The sequence below is a fragment of the Brassica rapa genome, chromosome A02, assembly GCF_000309985.2.
Source record: "Brassica rapa cultivar Chiifu-401-42 chromosome A02, CAAS_Brap_v3.01, whole genome shotgun sequence".
NCBI classification, from domain to species: Eukaryota; Viridiplantae; Streptophyta; class Magnoliopsida; order Brassicales; family Brassicaceae; genus Brassica; species Brassica rapa.
Window position 1 is genome coordinate 8,940,639 of NC_024796.2, and position 17,576 is coordinate 8,958,214.

The 17,576-nt window shown below is 30.4% G+C and overlaps 1 protein-coding gene across 9 annotated transcripts; it reads left to right on the forward strand.

Moving 5' to 3' along the window:
* The first annotated feature begins 1,822 nt into the window (after positions 1–1,822).
* LOC103852288 (protein ASYMMETRIC LEAVES 2) lies at positions 1,823–16,563 on the forward strand. 9 transcript variants are annotated; one of them, XM_033284691.1, is made up of 4 exons: positions 1,823–4,389; positions 4,902–11,338; positions 12,590–12,694; positions 12,904–16,563. In XM_033284691.1, exon 4 carries the CDS (start codon positions 12,912–12,914, stop codon positions 13,518–13,520), a length of 609 nt encoding a protein of 202 aa, XP_033140582.1. In that variant the 5' UTR covers positions 1,823–4,389; positions 4,902–11,338; positions 12,590–12,694; positions 12,904–12,911; the 3' UTR covers positions 13,521–16,563. The 9 variants fall into 9 exon arrangements, with proteins under 9 accessions (XP_033140582.1, XP_033140581.1, XP_009127412.2 ...); XM_033284690.1 differs by having other exon boundaries at positions 2,477–11,338; XM_009129199.3 differs by lacking the exons at positions 1,823–4,389; positions 4,902–11,338 and adding an exon at positions 11,362–11,809 and having other exon boundaries at positions 12,609–12,694.
* Positions 16,564–17,576: the final 1,013 nt, after the last annotated feature.

Consider the following 17,576-nt stretch of genomic DNA (forward strand, 5'->3'; position numbering starts at 1 on the left):
TACATACGGATTTAAAGAATTGATTAATTATAACTTGTAAATTATAAAATTATTGTATTTAAAATAGTTATATAAACATTTAAGTATATGATTAACGTTAAAAATATATATCACTAATGTTTAAAAATAATAAATTATATAGAAAAAAGTGAAAACAAACATCCGCGCGGTTGTTCGGATCAAAATTTAGATGTGACTTAATATTAATGATTTGGTATATTAAGAAAAAAAAAACTAAATTTTTGGTAAATGTCGTCGTCTGAAATATGAAGGCCAGCTTGGTGTCTACGTTAATTGCTCACGTAATAAAAAAAAAGCTGCATAAATTAAAAATAAAACGCGTGCTTGATGCTTTTGAGACTCATCTAGTGTTACAAAAAAATGTAAACATCAATATGTGTCAAAATTATACCTTGTACTAACAGTACTTCTTTCGTTCCCAGATTTTCTTTTTCAAAAATATTTACACATATTACGAATATATTGAATGCTTATAACTGAATTCATTTTTTATTTTACTATATATTTTCTAATAACTATCACCAATAATATTGAAGTAATTCCAATATTTTTAATTAATATTTTTTAAAAGTATACGACTTATCAATGTTAACCATTAAAATATCTGAACATTCTAAAAAAAAAATTAGAACAAAAAATAAATCTAGAAAAACATTCTTTCGGGGGTAGAGGAAATAGAGATTTGTGGCTATATATAAAACTATACTCTCTTTGTTTCATCATAATCTATGATTTATTTTAAAAAAAAAATTCAAAAAGATGTATTTTTATATTCTAAAACATTTTTATTAGGTAATAATGCTCAATTCTAGGTTTTGAAAAAAAATAATCGTGTTTACTGAATATTGATTGACTAAGTAGGGGTTATTGGTTGTTGTATTTTAATGAATTTGAAAATCCGAACTAAATCTAGTGTTATTGGTTATATGATTTTCAAATCTGTATTAAAATCATGTGTTATTGGTTAAATGATTTATAAATTTTACATCAAATCAAGTGTTATTCAATCATACGAATTTACTAATATATTTGATTTTATAATGGATTTGAATGGATTTATTTGAATTTTTAGTTAAAAATACAAAGACTCAACTCCGAGGAAAACCTCCGAATTTGCATATTTTATTTGGATTTATAAATACTATATGGATTTTTAAATCAATCAAAATATATAAACTAATAACACCTCCTAAAAATTGTGAGCAATAATTAATCAGAAAATGTATTTAAAATCAAATTTTAATACTCCCTCCGTCCCGAAAATTATTTTTTTTAGGTTTTATTTTCGTTCCACAAAGAAAGATTAAGATTTTTAAGGTACTTCTATTAACTGATGTTAATGAATTGTATACTCTTAAGAAACATTAATTGAAAATATTTAAATTTATTAAATTTTATTGGTTGATAGTTTGGAAACTGAATAATAGAAATAAATAATATAATGAATTATAAACATTAATATGTTCTTAATAAGCATAAAACTCTAAAACCTACGTTATTTTGAAATGGAAGAAATAGACAATTGTACATCGTAATTAGAGATTTTAATTGGTAAACACCATAATTTTAAAGGTATAGGAATGTGTAGAAGTATGTATTAATATTAGGACTTTATTAGATATATATATATATATATATATATATATATATATATATATATATATATATATATATATATATATATATATATATATATATATATATACTAGGAGACTACTTTCAAATTGCACAGTTATAATAATTTTTAAAATAATAATTTTTGTTTTAATAAATATAAATTTTAAACTTTAAGTTTATTGGTTTAAAAACTAAAACTATAAAAAATATTTGTAATTTGACTTAAATAATTTAATATTAATTTAATTAGTTGAATTTCAATAAAAGTTTAATTTATATTTTTTTAAACAACTATATTACATTTAATGGCTATATTTATTTTTTATATCTAAATATACTAAAATATGACTTTTGTTTCTTTATATAAGGTACATAAAACTAATAGAAATTAATCTATTAAAAATTTCATAAATCCAACAGTAAATCGATAATATATAAACTTAAATTAATTTTTTACAACATTTTGGTTAAAATTTGGGAAATTGCCACAAATACCACATTTATAATAACGTTTTTCATGTTTACACTAATCACTTTTATCATCACCTTTAATAAATGGTAAAAGACACCTATATCCAAGAGTTAACTAATATAGACTTAGGATTTCGAGTTGAGTGGTGGAGTAGGATTTTTGGAATGTGAAATTTAGGATTCTAATAAATATATAAATAAATACTTGAAAATATAACAATTTTTTTAAAAAAATGATTTCAAACATAATTTTCGATTTTCGAAAAGAAATTTATAAAAAATAAAAAAAAATTCAAAAAAAGTATTTCAAAAAAATAATAAATAGATCGAATTTGAAATATTATAATTCGAAAATATATAAAAAATTAATTTTTAAATTTTATTTTTTTTATTTAAATAATGATTGATTATATATATGTATAATAAGGGTATAAGAGTCTTTTGTCACTTAATAAATAAGGTATTTTTGAAATGGTGCTTTTAGTGGTGGTAAAGATGAAAAGTGGTAAACATAAAATTTCTCCAAATTTCAAACATTCTTTCTAAATTTGATAACTTTGATTAATAATATCTTGATTTTATAGTTGATAAGCTACTTTTCTAACTAATTTTGAATATATATATATATATAATTCTATGTTTTCTATCTATGAAAATATTGCCGTATTTGTAAATTTATATTATTAGTTTACTTCTATTAATACTAATGATGATATATTATACTCTTCTCAGACATTTACCAAAAATAACTAACATAAACGAAATTTTATGTACGTTAAGTTTGATGTCATGTCATATTTTTTTAGAAGTTATGTCATTTTTTGTGAGAATAATTATAATGATGACATATAAGCAAATCACTTTTCAAATAATATTTAACATGTTTTTAATAATTTCTAGCTGTAAAAATATTTTTATATTTTTAAATAATAGTAGTTTACTTTTATTAATGTTAATAATGATATATGAGTTATTACCGTATTTTAGAAAAACTTACCAAAAACAATTTATATTAATGAAATTATCCATGTCACGATTAGTTTGATGTCATAGGCTATGTCATTTTCTTTTGTGAAAATGAATGTAGTGATGACACATAAGCAAATCAATTCTTAAATAATATCTGGAAAAATATATATTTCTATATGCATTACATATGTGTAATATGCACAAACATATCACATAGGGTAATTTTTTTAGAAAACAAATATAATATATAGGTTCACATTCTTCTCAAGATGAACCACGGTTCACAAGTCTGATAACACTATGATTGCTCGTCATGATTGAAAACCTCTGAGATAACGTCTTTACAACACAATGAACCTTTGAAGTAGAAGAACCAGTAATAATAATATCATCTACGTAAACTAAAATGAAAAGTGTAGCAGGTTTATCATTGCGATAGAAGATTGATGCATCTATTTTCTGATCTAAGTTCTTAACACACAATAAAATGAGTAAATTTATGATGGCGTTGGATCTCGTTAGAGGGTCCGGTCCACAAAAGCTCAGAAGAGAAGCATATTTAAAGACTTGAGAAAACAGAAAACCATTAGTCCATAGACGCTCTCGGGAAATGTATGAGGGCTGTGTAACTTTGTGAGAAGCCCATTATCCGAGCTAAATGTTGGGTCGTAATTGTTAGATAAATTAAGTCTATGAAAAACTTAAATTATGTCTCAAATTGTTAGATTGTTAAATTGTTAGATAAATTAAGCCCATATAATGAAGACCATATTATAAGAAATATTTCGCTACAAGAAAACATGGAATTTTTTTTTTTTTTTAAATTGTTAGATAAATTAAGCCCATATAATGAAGACCATATTATAAGAAATATTTCGCTACAAGAAAATATGGAATATTATAAGAAATATTTAGCTACAAAAAAAAAAAAAAAAAAAAAAAAAAAAGTAACGCTCTCACCTCTTTCCTCTTTTGGCGATTAGGGTTTGACAGTGTAGCCGCCCCCGGCGAGCCTCACGCTCGCTGGTGAGAATCTCTTCTCCTTTCTCCCTCCTCTTCCTTTCTTCTTCCTCTTTGCTTTCTGATGATGGGTCTTTTGGTTTGTGATTCGGAGTTATTTTCTCCAGATCTGCCAGTCTCCGCTTCTGCTACAGGATCTTCCTCTGATGTTCATGGTGGCTCTGAGTTTCTGAGCCCGCCAGACCCACCGGACCCTCCAGATCCACCGGATTTGGATTTTGACGGTGACTCAATTACGGCAGTATGCAGTCTCATCTACTGGTCTTCCCCGACTCCTTCTAAGGCTATCAGGTTATATTTTGGCCCTTCAAGCTTCTCTCCTCAGGTCTCTCAGATTTGTGGATCTTTGGTAGCTGGGTTTGTTATAAGAACTGATATACTTTTAGGCTGGTATTATGAAGCTTTGGTCACTGCGTTTGATTTGCTCTATGTGTTGGTAAATGTCCAAAGTTTCTTTCACTTGTCGTGCTGTTTGAGAAGTAGTCAAAGTTTCAGGATGTTTGCGGCTTTATTTCTGTGTGGTTTGGGCTCTTTTGTCACTACTCTCAAAGTCTCCAATGGTAATTCTCAAGCCTTGGAGCAACCCCTTACTGTGGTATACAGTTTTTCGTTGGTTTGTGCTGTAACAGTGGATGCATTGTTGCTATTTTCTCCCCATTCGTGGCAGTTGGGAAAGAAATGTGATAGTAGTTGCTTCCTTACATTGAACCGAAGTAGTTTGGGCTGTGATAGCCTAGTGTTTTCCGTTATGGATCCTACCTACCTTCAAAATCTTTCACTTGGTTTGGGTGATAGTTTTGCAGGGAGCATTGTGTCGTCAATGGAAGTCTTCCGTTTCATTAGTTCGTGTACGAACTCGTATTCGGATACGCAAGACTCACCGGTATTACAAGGTTTTATCTCCCGGATTTATGACCTCTCTGCCTTTGTTGCAATGTGTCTAACCCTTTTGGTTGCACTAGTTGTGATCATATCAATGGGTATCTCTAAGCTTGTCTACAAGGTAGACTGTCAAGAACTCACTAACCTTCTTTCAGAGAGTTGGTCATTCGATGTTCACCGGATCTTACTCGCTATTCGATCCCTTATCTTTTCCTTTGTTGTTTTATATGCTCATTTCTCTTGTTGTTGTGCTTATGTTATGGCAAACTCTTTGGCTTGTGATGCCTTCCTATGTTGTAACACCTCCTCCTCTAATGGAATTCTAAACGTTTAAGTTAATGAAGTAATGTTTGACCAAAAAAAAAAAAAAAAAACATGGAATTCCTGACGAATTCCCGATGAAATACAATCCGTCAAAACTTGTAAGGAATTCCCGACAAATTCTCGTCGAATGCCCATCCGGTGGAAATTTCCCCACAAATTCCCGACCAAATTATATACTTATTAAGTAGTTGTATGCAACACAAAAGTTCGCAATGAATTTTCAACGGAATACATAACCGTTATATAGTTGTTTTAAAAAGTCAAAATTTTTGGCAATCTCCCTTCAGTTGTGACCAAGCCTAATCTTCCATATGTCGTTTCATGAAGTTCATCAGCACCATCCAACAAACTGAAGGCTATTGTTGGAGATGTGTTTGCATAGCTTGGCCCAATAACAATAATAAGCTCATTGGATAAAAGCCCAGCAGCCGACTTCCGGGTAAAGAATAATCCTTTCTCCAGTTGAAGAAACCCTCTGACAACACACTGTGGGACGGTTCAGCATGGCAACATAGGGAGCCTAGGCGTGGTGCCGAACATAGATGTCACCAACCGGTCGATGACTAAATGAACTTCTATATAACAATGACCTACGGTTCGTAATCCGGGAGGAGATGCAAGAAAATGTCTATTAAAAGAAAGCAAATTTCTTTTATAGGGTAACCAGAAGCAAAGAGATCTCAGACACAAGACACGACATGACAACCAATTTCTAAGTCTTCGGATGACCTGTATATTCCCTCGTCTTGTACTTATGCTTCATTATAAACAGAATCTTTGATCCCCTCTTTCGTTGCAACAAATTGGTTTTATGTTGTAAATTACAACTAGATCTTGATCCGCACGATCGTGTGGGTTTTAATACTAAAATATTTTAGAGTATACAATAAATATATTAATAAATTAATATAATTAATATAATTTGGTGTTATATATTATCTAATTTTATAATAGTATTTGCGTGGCGTATAATATTATTATTATAAAAGTTATAAATTTTGTATTTTTAACAAAATTTATTTTGAAAAAAATATTATGTAACAATACTTATGTACATAATTTTTTTTTCTAAATTTGAAATATATGTAAAAATTAAAACAGCTCTATCAGTGAGTTCTAAGATGGGTGCTTACAATTAAAAGAAAATGAAAAATACTATAAACACGAAAGAGAGTGAACACAAACTTTTGTTCACTTTCTTAGAATAAGATGGTTTGAAGTCTGAGACAATACATAGCATAGTAAGTTTCATTTTATAGTCTTGTAAATTTATTTTAGGCTTATAAGTTTTTGTAAATGCTTATTATTTTTACCTTGATCAATAAATTTCACATTTAATCCAAAAAAAGTTCTTAAACGTTTTTTTTTTTTGATAACTTTGGTGTGATCTCAAACGCTTTCCAGACCTAATGACTAATTACCAAGAGACCCATAAAAATCTGGATTTTCTTGCCACTTAAAACGTCTATGGGTGGCCAAGGAGAATCGAACCCAGAACGAAAGCTCCAGCTGGAACCCATTTACCACTTGGTTAAAAGTTCTCAAACTAGATCTCTTAATAACCTATTAAGAACCCCAAATAACAGATATCATTTAACTACTTTTCAACTGATTTAAAAAAAATTTAGTCATTTAATTATAATATTAACATTATTCAGGGTTCTAAACTGATAATGTTGCTATTATGTTATGGGTGCACAAAGGGGCCTTTACCATCTTAACCAATAATGATTTAACTATTTCATTCACAAAATTGCTAAATATTAGTAATATTATGGGTGCACCGTGCACGTGACCCCATAATGTGTAACCTGGCTACGCCCTGGCTGTAACCGATTTCCTCCTTCGACATCTTGTGATCGCATCATGTTCCTTGGTTATGGTGTCGTCCCTCAACCACGTACACGCTCGTCCACTAATTGATCACATACCAAGCCTTCCACTCTTTTGAACCATAATTTTCCTTCTGAACAGTTTAAGCCAACAATTGATTACTCATACATAATGCATGTGTTAACCTTTTAGTTCTCGTTAGTAACCCGAAGAATTTATCGTTTTTTAGTAGCTTCTATGATATGGGTAATTCACATTTTAGTTGAAACTCTGTTTAATTTAATTAACTGTATATTTGCTTAAAAGCTTCGTTCATCAAACAAACTAACACGTCACCATGAATACTCTGAAAGGGGATGTTAATTCGTAAGACTAGTCAAAAAGTAGATCCATTAACTGTTCCTTTCCAGTGTAACTATTCTTAGAAGTATTCGATTTTACTATTTTAGTCTTTCATACTGATACTTGAATGTTCAGGCAACGTTTTCAAAATTGGAGATGGTTAAACTTTGTTATCACTAAACTTATAATATACAGCTAAAGCCTTGCAAGGAATGTAGGTCCCAAAATGTGGAGAAAATTTTAATATAAATCCAAGCTAGTTTTATAAGGATACGCAATGTATATACAATATAATATAAAACAAATATGAAAATGATAGAAGCCAAACATACTTATTATAAATATCAAATTGGAGATGAGGCTTGTTACCATCCATATGGTGTGAATTCTATGATTTTTGGACCCATTAATTTTAAGCGAGGGAAGAAGACAAAAAACATGAAGACATGAAACTGTTCCCTTTAAAAATTAATAAATAAAAATTCAATAAAAAGGAATGGTTGTCGTTCGAAAATGGGTACGAGTAAATAGTGTTGCAGAACTCTGCACCAACAGTAATTACAACAATGCAATATACAACCACGACCCACTTGCTTCTATTCATTTCCATTCATGTTCTCTCTCTGAATTGACCACGGTAAAATGTTTTAAGATGATAAAACCATTTCTTCTCTTTGCACGTTTATTAGTTAGGTTAGGTCGTACGTAAAAGTCATGACCTATTTTGGTGTAATCGCAGAGACCAACTAAATTTCAGTTAAGATTAGTTTTAAACGACCACCTAAACCGTTTTGCTAGGGATGGCTAATCGAGTGTATAAATTTTGCATAGCTTAACTTTGAACCAAGATTTTCAAGAGAAGTTGTGTTAAAAGAAAGTTTGAAATCTTGACACTTTCTTAGACAAAATTTTAGTACATAAGGTACAACTACAAATTTAATGAAAGTGGTTGTAGAGTGTGTATAAGTTAGTTACATTGGTTGAGATAACCAAAGGTTATTACGAACACAGACACCACTAAAGTTACTATGGAATATGTTAAATTTGTTTAAATAATACTAGGAATTAGAAATGTTGTTATAAGAAAGCACACATGTATGAGTTTCTTATAACTAAAGATGATCAATTTTTAAATATGCAACAATCCGTAAATCAATATTCATACTCTTTAATTAACAGGAAGAACAAGTAAAAGAGGACCTACTAGACTATACGATAACTTAATTGAGTAAATTGGTTCGTGTGTCTTGAGATGTTCTTGAATGTGTCCTCAATTATTAACATCGAAATGACTAAAAGCTAACGCATCTAAAAAACGGTGCCTCTGTCCCCAACCCGAACTCATCATATTGATTCATGTTTTTCTTATATAAGAAACCTTTCTTATAAGAAAAAAAAACCCTAACTAATTTTTAATTAATGTAGAGGTTGATTACCCTACTCAGATATTTCTTAATTGATTAAGAGAATTTTAATAAGTATTGAAGAATTTGATATTGTGGGGTTATACTCTCTCCATTCCTAAAAGATAGATTTTTTTAATATTTTCACACATATTAAGAAAACACATTAAACTAACGTAATAAATGTATCGTTTTCTGTAATTTTTAATTTTTAATAACTTTTAACCAATAATCTATACTATTAAAGCAGAATCCCTACTAGAATCCTGCCCTTGATTTTTTAAGTTATTTACAAAGGAATGCCACTCCTATATTTATGGTTAAAAACATTAATTATTATCTAAAAAAACAATTAAACAAATGTATTGCCTGATTTGAAATCTTAAACCAAGCATGTTTACATATACACATTCAAATTATATTTGGTTTAAGTTCAGACAGGGTTGATATATTTTATACTTTTCTGTTTTATAACTTAAGGTTCTCATACTGAAATTAGCTTTATTCATATAACATGTCCAACACATAATGCCAAAATATAATGTCCATCGCTATTATATCATCAGACATTGTATATTCTTTTAAAAACATAATGTCACCATCACTATAATTTTTTTAAATAAACCGGATCATTTATGTGTAACAATATACAATGTGCGATATTGCTTTGATATATATATGTAAAATGGAATAGTAAAACCCTAAGCCCTAAGTTAGACAACCCTACACTGTAACATGACGTGTAATATGAATAAGCTATTTTAGTTATATGCATCCCAACTAAATCGTAAAATATGTAAGCATTTTCTCATTTTCATTATTATTTATGATTTTTAGCATCAATTTAGGAAAGATACGAGCCGATTGTGTGAAGATATCCTTAGGAATAATTTGAAAAGCATGATTTTGTGCTTCGAAGATTTACCATATATGGAAATATATAACTTCCATAATTCAAAGCATATATTACTAGGAATATCTTGTGGAACATTATACATCATTAAAGCCACCATTTTTTAAAATTAAAGTTTGAAAATATTAGGATTCACAAAATATATAAAATTTCGTTTATTCTGGTAAAATATTACTTACTAATATCTTTTGCATTTCTAAGATCATCAAATACACTATTTTGAACGATATTGGATCCACAAAATATATTAACTTTCCATATTTCTACACGAATATTCCTACTCATATTGTGTGCCCAACTTTATTTCCTAGCCTACACTATTAGTATAAAGTTTTTAGTTGACAATGCTAACTGATTTGAAAAATAAAAGTAAAAATTTATAACGCAAAATAAAAATCAACAATTTATTGAAATATTCAAAATAATCCTATACCATAAACATTTATGATTTTAAATATTTATTTAAAATGTCAGAATAACTTTGTGATTTTGTACAAGGTGGGTTGAACAAACATATTAATATATTTAAATAAATTTTGATCAAATTTTAAATGATTAATAATATGGATTATATTATTGCATTTTAAATTAATAAAAACAAAATCAATGTAATAAATACTTTAAATAAATAGATTACCATAACATGGGTCCAAATAATTTGAAATTTCCAAAATTTTAGTCCATTTAAGATAAATTAAAGCATACAAATTAAACAGAAATATTATATAATTTTTAATAAAAATATAACTAATATGTATACGAATTATGATTTTCATTTCAAAAAAATTATTTTAATCGATTGGTAACCCCGCGCTTTTAAAGCGCGGGTCAAAATCTAGTAATTTATTAAAGTCAATGAATTTTCTTGAAGTTTACAATTTTTTTCATAAAAACACACAAAAATACATCTTTCTGAAACAATTTTTTTTTCTAATAAGTCTATCATTAAAGAACGGATGAAGTATATGCTAAACTCCGCAACAAAGAAAGTTTTTGAATATCAAAATCGATATAATTACCATAATATATATAAACACAATGGTCTTGGCCTGGGCCTAATTTCTTGTAGACGAAATTTATATATATAGAGAAAGTATATAGTAGATATAGATATAGATATAGATATAGATATAGATATAGAAGAAAGAAAGAGTCCGGGATTACTTAGTCTCTCTCTCTCTTTCTATATATCGACACACCATAAAAGTTGTTCTTTCTCTCCGTTTCCTTAGCCTCTGCATCTGGGCGATTTTCTCTCTCTATCTCCCTACACCTTTGGGAGAGTAGTACTGATCCTAAAAACCCCCCATCATCTTTCTATGCGTTCCTCTTTTCTTTCACTTATTTTCTTTTCTTATTTTTCTTTTAAGTTTGCGCAAAACTAGCGAGTCCAAATAATAAAACACTTGCATGAGCCTAATTTAATATTAAAAATTAGATAAAGAGAAAGAGAGAGAAGATAAGAAAGAAGGTGACAGTAGATTCCTACTGATTTTTATGTTAACAAACATGGAAAAATGGGTTTGACCGAAGAAACTTAAGGGTGGTAAATTTTAGTACCAACTTTTCTACGCTATCATTCATTTACTCTTTTCTGTATATGTGACCGTATCATATAATATATCGTATTATAGTTTTAGAGTATAATAATAGTAATAACAAAATGCTTCGCTACTGTATGTAAATCCCTAGACAAAAAGAATAAGAATAAAAAGAGCAAAGTTCTTCATCCCAAGATCAATCAGGAGAGTCAGACTCAGACCCCATCTCATTTCCCATCTCTCCTTTTCACATTTATTTCCTTTTTTCTTTTTACTTCTATTTTTATATTTGTGAAATTGAAAGTAAATACTATTAGTATAATGGGTCCACGGGTTCATCCCAAGATCCCCTCTTCCTCTTTTTTTTGAACACCAAATCCCCTCTTCCTCTCTTCTCTTTTTTTTAGAAACTCTCAACTTCTTCACATGGAAATCAATTCCCTCTAGTACTACCAAATCCTATTACTATTAAGGTATGTTTATAGTTATTTATTACTAGTATATAAATGTTTTTAAAATAAACATCATTAATTAGTAATAGTCGTATCATATTTATGAGCGTATTTTTATTACAGAATAATATTATATTTAATTGAGTAAAAATATTGTAAAATTTAAGCACAAGATGAGCTTTGCCCATCGAGAGCCTCAAAACCCCAAAAGTCTCTTCTAGCTTCACGAGATCCAATCTCTTGCTTTTTAGTTATTAATTACATCTTCTTCCTTCTCTTCTCTATTTGCCCTCTCTCTCACACCTACCTATCTAAGCAACACAAAGAACACCATTGATCTCATCTATTTTATTCCTTATATTTCCTCGGTTCATCCTTAAGCATTTCATCTATAAGGTACATAATTAAAATTTCTTTCCCTCTTTCGTTGTTCATTTATAGACATCTTAACTTTCTCAGGTTATCTCTAGACTTGAAACTTTTAGAGGTCTAGTTTCCAAAATTTGACTAGCAATCATATAGCTACAAGTCACTCTATATATACGCATAGCTTAGGTCTTTACGACATGATTTTTTATTTCTTCCAAGTATGTAGTATATTTGATGCAAACCTTTTTCTTTGACTTTATAAAAGCACCTTAATGTTTCTCATCTGTTCCCCTATTTGTTTTAAACAGTTTGACAAGAAGGTTCAAGTGCATATAAAAAATATATACATGCTTACATGTGTATTTGTACATAAAAAAATTGCTACTAATATCTTTAATGCTATTAATTACAAAGTTTCCTCTCATTTTACAGTTTGTTTTCCAAATAGCAGCTAAGCGAAAGCAGAGAAGATCTCCATTTACTTTCCCTCCAGAGAAACAGAATCCTTATTAAAAGAGGAGTCTAATTTATTCGCAGGTAAGCCTTCTTATTCTAGAGATTTCAACATCTCCAAATATATTTCTCTGTCACATATTTCATATTAGTTCATTACAAAAACAAAAAAAAAACTCAAAAATCTTCAAATCTTATCTTTTCACAAATGATACATAAGTTCTTCCTCCAATAAGAAAAAAAAAACAGAAACCCTAGCTAGCTTTTTCAATTTTAATGGCGGCTTTGTGTAGGAAGAAAAATGGCATCTTCATCAACAAACTCACCATGCGCAGCCTGCAAATTCCTCCGTCGAAAATGCCAACCGGAGTGTGTATTCGCTCCATATTTCCCACCTGACCAACCACAAAAATTCGCAAACGTTCACAAAGTCTTTGGAGCAAGCAACGTCACGAAGCTCCTCAACGAGCTTCACCCTTCGCAACGTGAAGACGCAGTGAACTCTTTAGCTTATGAAGCCGACATGCGTCTCCGTGATCCAGTCTACGGCTGCGTCGGAGTCATCTCTCTCCTCCAACATCAGCTTCGCCAGCTTCAGATCGATCTCAGCTGCGCCAAATCTGAGCTTTCCAAGTACCAAAGCCTCGGTATACTCGCCGCCACCCATCAGAGCCTTGGAATCAACTTACTCGCAGGCGCCAATGCAGATGGATCGACGACGGCCACAGTGAGAGACCATCATTATCATCACCACCAGTTTTTCCCTAGAGAGCAGATGTTTGGTGGGTTAGATGTTCCTACCGGTAACAACTACGACGGAGGGATTCTTGCGATTGGACAGATCAGTCAGTTTCAGCAGCCGAGAGCAGCCGCTGGAGATGATGGTCGCCGTACTGTTGATCCGTCTTGAGATTTTAGGGTTTTGGGCGGTTCATCGTCGTTGATCCTGGCTTGATCATTGCTGATGAATTATGGTTTCAGATAATATATTAATGTGGAAGGAAAACAAAATTAATATTTTTAATCGAACGGTCCAGTCCGTCTCTCTTGATGACATTTGTTTCAGTTATTATTATTATTATTACTTTTGCTAAGATATATGATGATACTGTCACGTTTGTATTTCTTTTAATTATATGGCAACGGTTTTCGTTTTTGTTTTTCGCATTTTTTTTTGTCAACTTATCATTTATCAACAAGGTAGTACATGATTTGTAATCACAAGGGTTTCAACCACACTTACAACACAAAGTGATCTAGTATTACCTTAGAACACATATATAGATCCTACCTAACCAATCTTTACTTTGTTGCAGTTCTACCCGATGATAACAAACTTTCCCCATGACCCGAAAAGAGTTGTCTCTTAAACCACCTAAATTTGATCACTCTAAATGAAAACATTAAAACATAACTAACTAGACCAAATCAAAATTATACATTTAAACTCCAGCATTAGTCACCAATGGTCACTAGCTCAGCTTACGAACCAAAGCATCTTCACCAAAATGGTGCAAGTCCTAACATGACTATCGTTACTGTGCTCTCAAACGCCTCGCTACAAAGGCGGAAAGACGAAAGCAGGTCCACACTGAGTAAAACCAGGCTCCACAGCAAGCGAAACGTAGCCGAAACATCAATTAAAGCTTCAAATGTTGTCAGCTCCTACCACCACAGAAGATGAAGAACCACCTCCAGTGCTGGGAAGTAGAGAACCACCATGTACCTACTACAAAGTTCATCCCACCGGTTGACAAGTCCAGCAAGATGAGATCTCTATGACGCACCTTACCCCAAAAACCAGAGGTCAAGAACATTTTCCATCGCCGAATCACCACTCTTCCGTTGGCTCACCGTTGAGGGTAGATCCAGACCGGATAAGGATTCTCACTGAGCCATGCGCCGTCACCGTTAAGAGATCACCCGAGATCAATAAAACGGGAAAATTAGATCTGGCATTGTACTTCAACCCTAAAAGCCGACCTCTTCTGCATCCACCGCAACCTAGACTCACCGCTCCTCCAAACTGCCGGTAAACGTCTCCTCTGGCTTTGAAAGTTTCTGGTGAAGCACCAAATGATTCAGAAACAACTTACATATCGAATAAGGTAAAAATATGAGGATAAGGCAAAGAAAAAAAATATGAAGGATGTAGAGAAGGTGATTCCAGCACCGGCAAGAGCCCGCCCAGAGGAAGGGACACAATTCCAGGATGTGATATTCTTGTGGAGAAGACTTTTAGAGAGAAAGAATTAGAGAGCAAAGTAAGGCAGCAACGGTTTTTGTTTGTTCTCTTAGTTTATCTCATATAGTATAATACTTACAAATATGTTGATTCTAATAGGATCCTACGTATCTTCTGCTGGATCTATATTATTAAAAAGATTTTTAACGTTAAAACTCTTCGACTATGTTTTGGGTAAAAACCCACATCTTGAGGATCGACCAGAGTCCATATGACCTATAAATTCCATGTCTTCGATGTTATATTGATGAGAGAATCCACTGTAAGGTTCGGGTAACGATTGTGCTGATTTTTATTTGCTGGTCTTGGACGTGTGGATGGAAGCCAGGGATCAATTCCATACGGAGATATAAGATTCTGATCCCACTCTTTTGATTAGTCCTTTGCTAACCAGAGATCTAACAGAGACAATACTACACTAACCTTAGGATGATGAGTACGATCTAATTGGTTCCAGGGGTGATGCATTCCTTAAATACCGTCCTTTAAACACACGAGAGAAAAGTGTGTTTGGTTTATCTATCAATCTCCAAAATTGCTTCCCAAACATGGTTGTATTAAAATCTGTGAGGACTTTAAAATCCAAGCCTCGTTCATCCTTGGGGTACATAGTTTATTCCATGATTTTCAGTGCATACATCTATTATTGTCTTCTAGACTCCGCCAAAATTGTGCCGCTCCACTTATTACCTTGTTAGCTTCTTAGTTACTGTTTTTGGTATGCAAAAACATGACATTACATGGTTTGGTAAAGCCGTTATCACAGATTGTCTAGATAGGATAACAGCAAACGATCTCATTTTTTTATATAGACCATATAGGATTTATATAATATTAAAAAAAAAATTTGACATGATTGCACCAAAAATAAAAATTGACATGAAATTTTTCATATAAAATAATATTTGCAAGAAATTTTTTTTGATGTGGGATGTTATACACTGACATTTCTCAAAAAAAAAAAAAAACTGTCAGCGACGAGAGATAAGGATTTGACGTATGTAGGAAAGGGCTTAACAGAATTCACGAACAGTGATGAAACATCTTATCTCCGGGAGAATTATACAGAGTACCTTTTTATAGGCTGCATCCAAGCCTTCATTCATATATTTATGACCATGCCTCTGTATATTTTCTATTTCCAGCTATTAATACTAATTGTAACATTAACTAACTAGTGCGGCCGAGACTGAGCATCTAAACTGTCACTGACTTAGTCTTTTTAGTTATTTATTTGACTATTTGGTTAGTATTTGGAAGTGGTAGATTATAATTTGCACAAATATTAATAAAAAATAAATATATATTTTATCAATTATTTTTATTTTGTTTTAGTTTTATTGCTTCCCAATAAAATTGTATCATATTTTTAGATTTGTTGCAAAAAGACTGCCTTTTGTTAAAACATTTCAAAAGTCCTTCAGACATCTATTTGTTGAGAAAGACCAAACAACAGTATGTTTTTTGCTAAAATAAATATCATAACTAGATCTTCCCTCTATTAATAAAATAAAATTTACTAAAATTCTTACGTATTTTAAAGAAAAATTCATGTTCAAAAACATATTCATAAGTATTTTTCAAAAACAATTTCTATGACCTTAAACTAAAATAACTTAAGACTATTAATTGTTTCCAATGAACATTTTTTGAAATCTATAATTTTAACCAATAGGTAGTAAAATTTGCATATACAATTTAAAATCTGATAAAAAAATAAAAAAAATTTAAAAAAAATTCATGAATAAAACAAAGTGCCAAAGAGCACAAAATATCCACTGACAAATACGTCTTATGTTATTGTATCCCATATTTTAACATAATTTGCAAGACATAGGTTTCGTAATTAAGAAAATTTATTAAGGAAAGAGGTTAATTTATTTAAGAAAATATTCAAAAATGCTTATTTTCTAAATTTATTTTGACCCTCAACAATTTGTTATTAAAATAATATATCTGACAGGATTTAATATTAAGAAGAAAAAAATTAAATATATTTTCTTCTATTTGGCTAAATATTAATTTCCGTATTTTCATCTATTAAAGTGGTATTTTTATAACCATCATTTTTTCGGGAAATTTGTGTGTTTAGGCCAAAAAATGATAACTATGTCCCATTAGACTAATTTCTATTTTGTACTATTTTTGCCTCTAATGCCTTTTAGTATTTTTCAAAATAAATTAAATAAATAGTTTTGCAAACAAAAAATTGGAAAATTGGAAGTACTTATATGAACTTAGTGGTATTTTTTTCAGTTTTAAAAATGTTGAAATCATAATTTCAGATTATGTTCTACATAAAGTAGAATTTGCATTCTACGAATTAGAAAATGAGATCCTTTTTTTTCATTGAATCTACTAAGTTTAGAATACTTGATTTACATAAATAATAGTACTCTAAAAATATTTAGAATACACATTCTACTTAACATATCGCTCTAAACTCTACAGAAATCGGAATCTACAGATTACTATAAATCTAAAACCTGAAATTGAAATTTTCACACTACTATAAATCAATAAACCTGTGGAAATCAAAATCTACACATTAATATAAATATAAAAACCTATAGAAACCGAGTTATACAGATTTAGGGGGTGTTAGTGGAAGTAAGATTTATATAGAGTTTGTTGATTTTAAAAATTGAGAGATTTTTTAAATTTGGAAAGAGTTATAGAGAGTTTTGTATATTGTAAAATTCTATGAAAATACATTGATAT

Coding starts and splice junctions, on each gene's coding strand:
- LOC103852288 (XM_009129164.3), top strand. CDS start 4,163: ATGATGGGTCTTTTGGTTTGTGATTCGGAGTTATTTTCTCCAGATCTG. Junction 4,390..4,893: donor ACTCCTTCTAAGGCTATCAG/GTTATATTTTGG, acceptor TTTGGGTGATAG/TTTTGCAGGGAGCATTGTGT.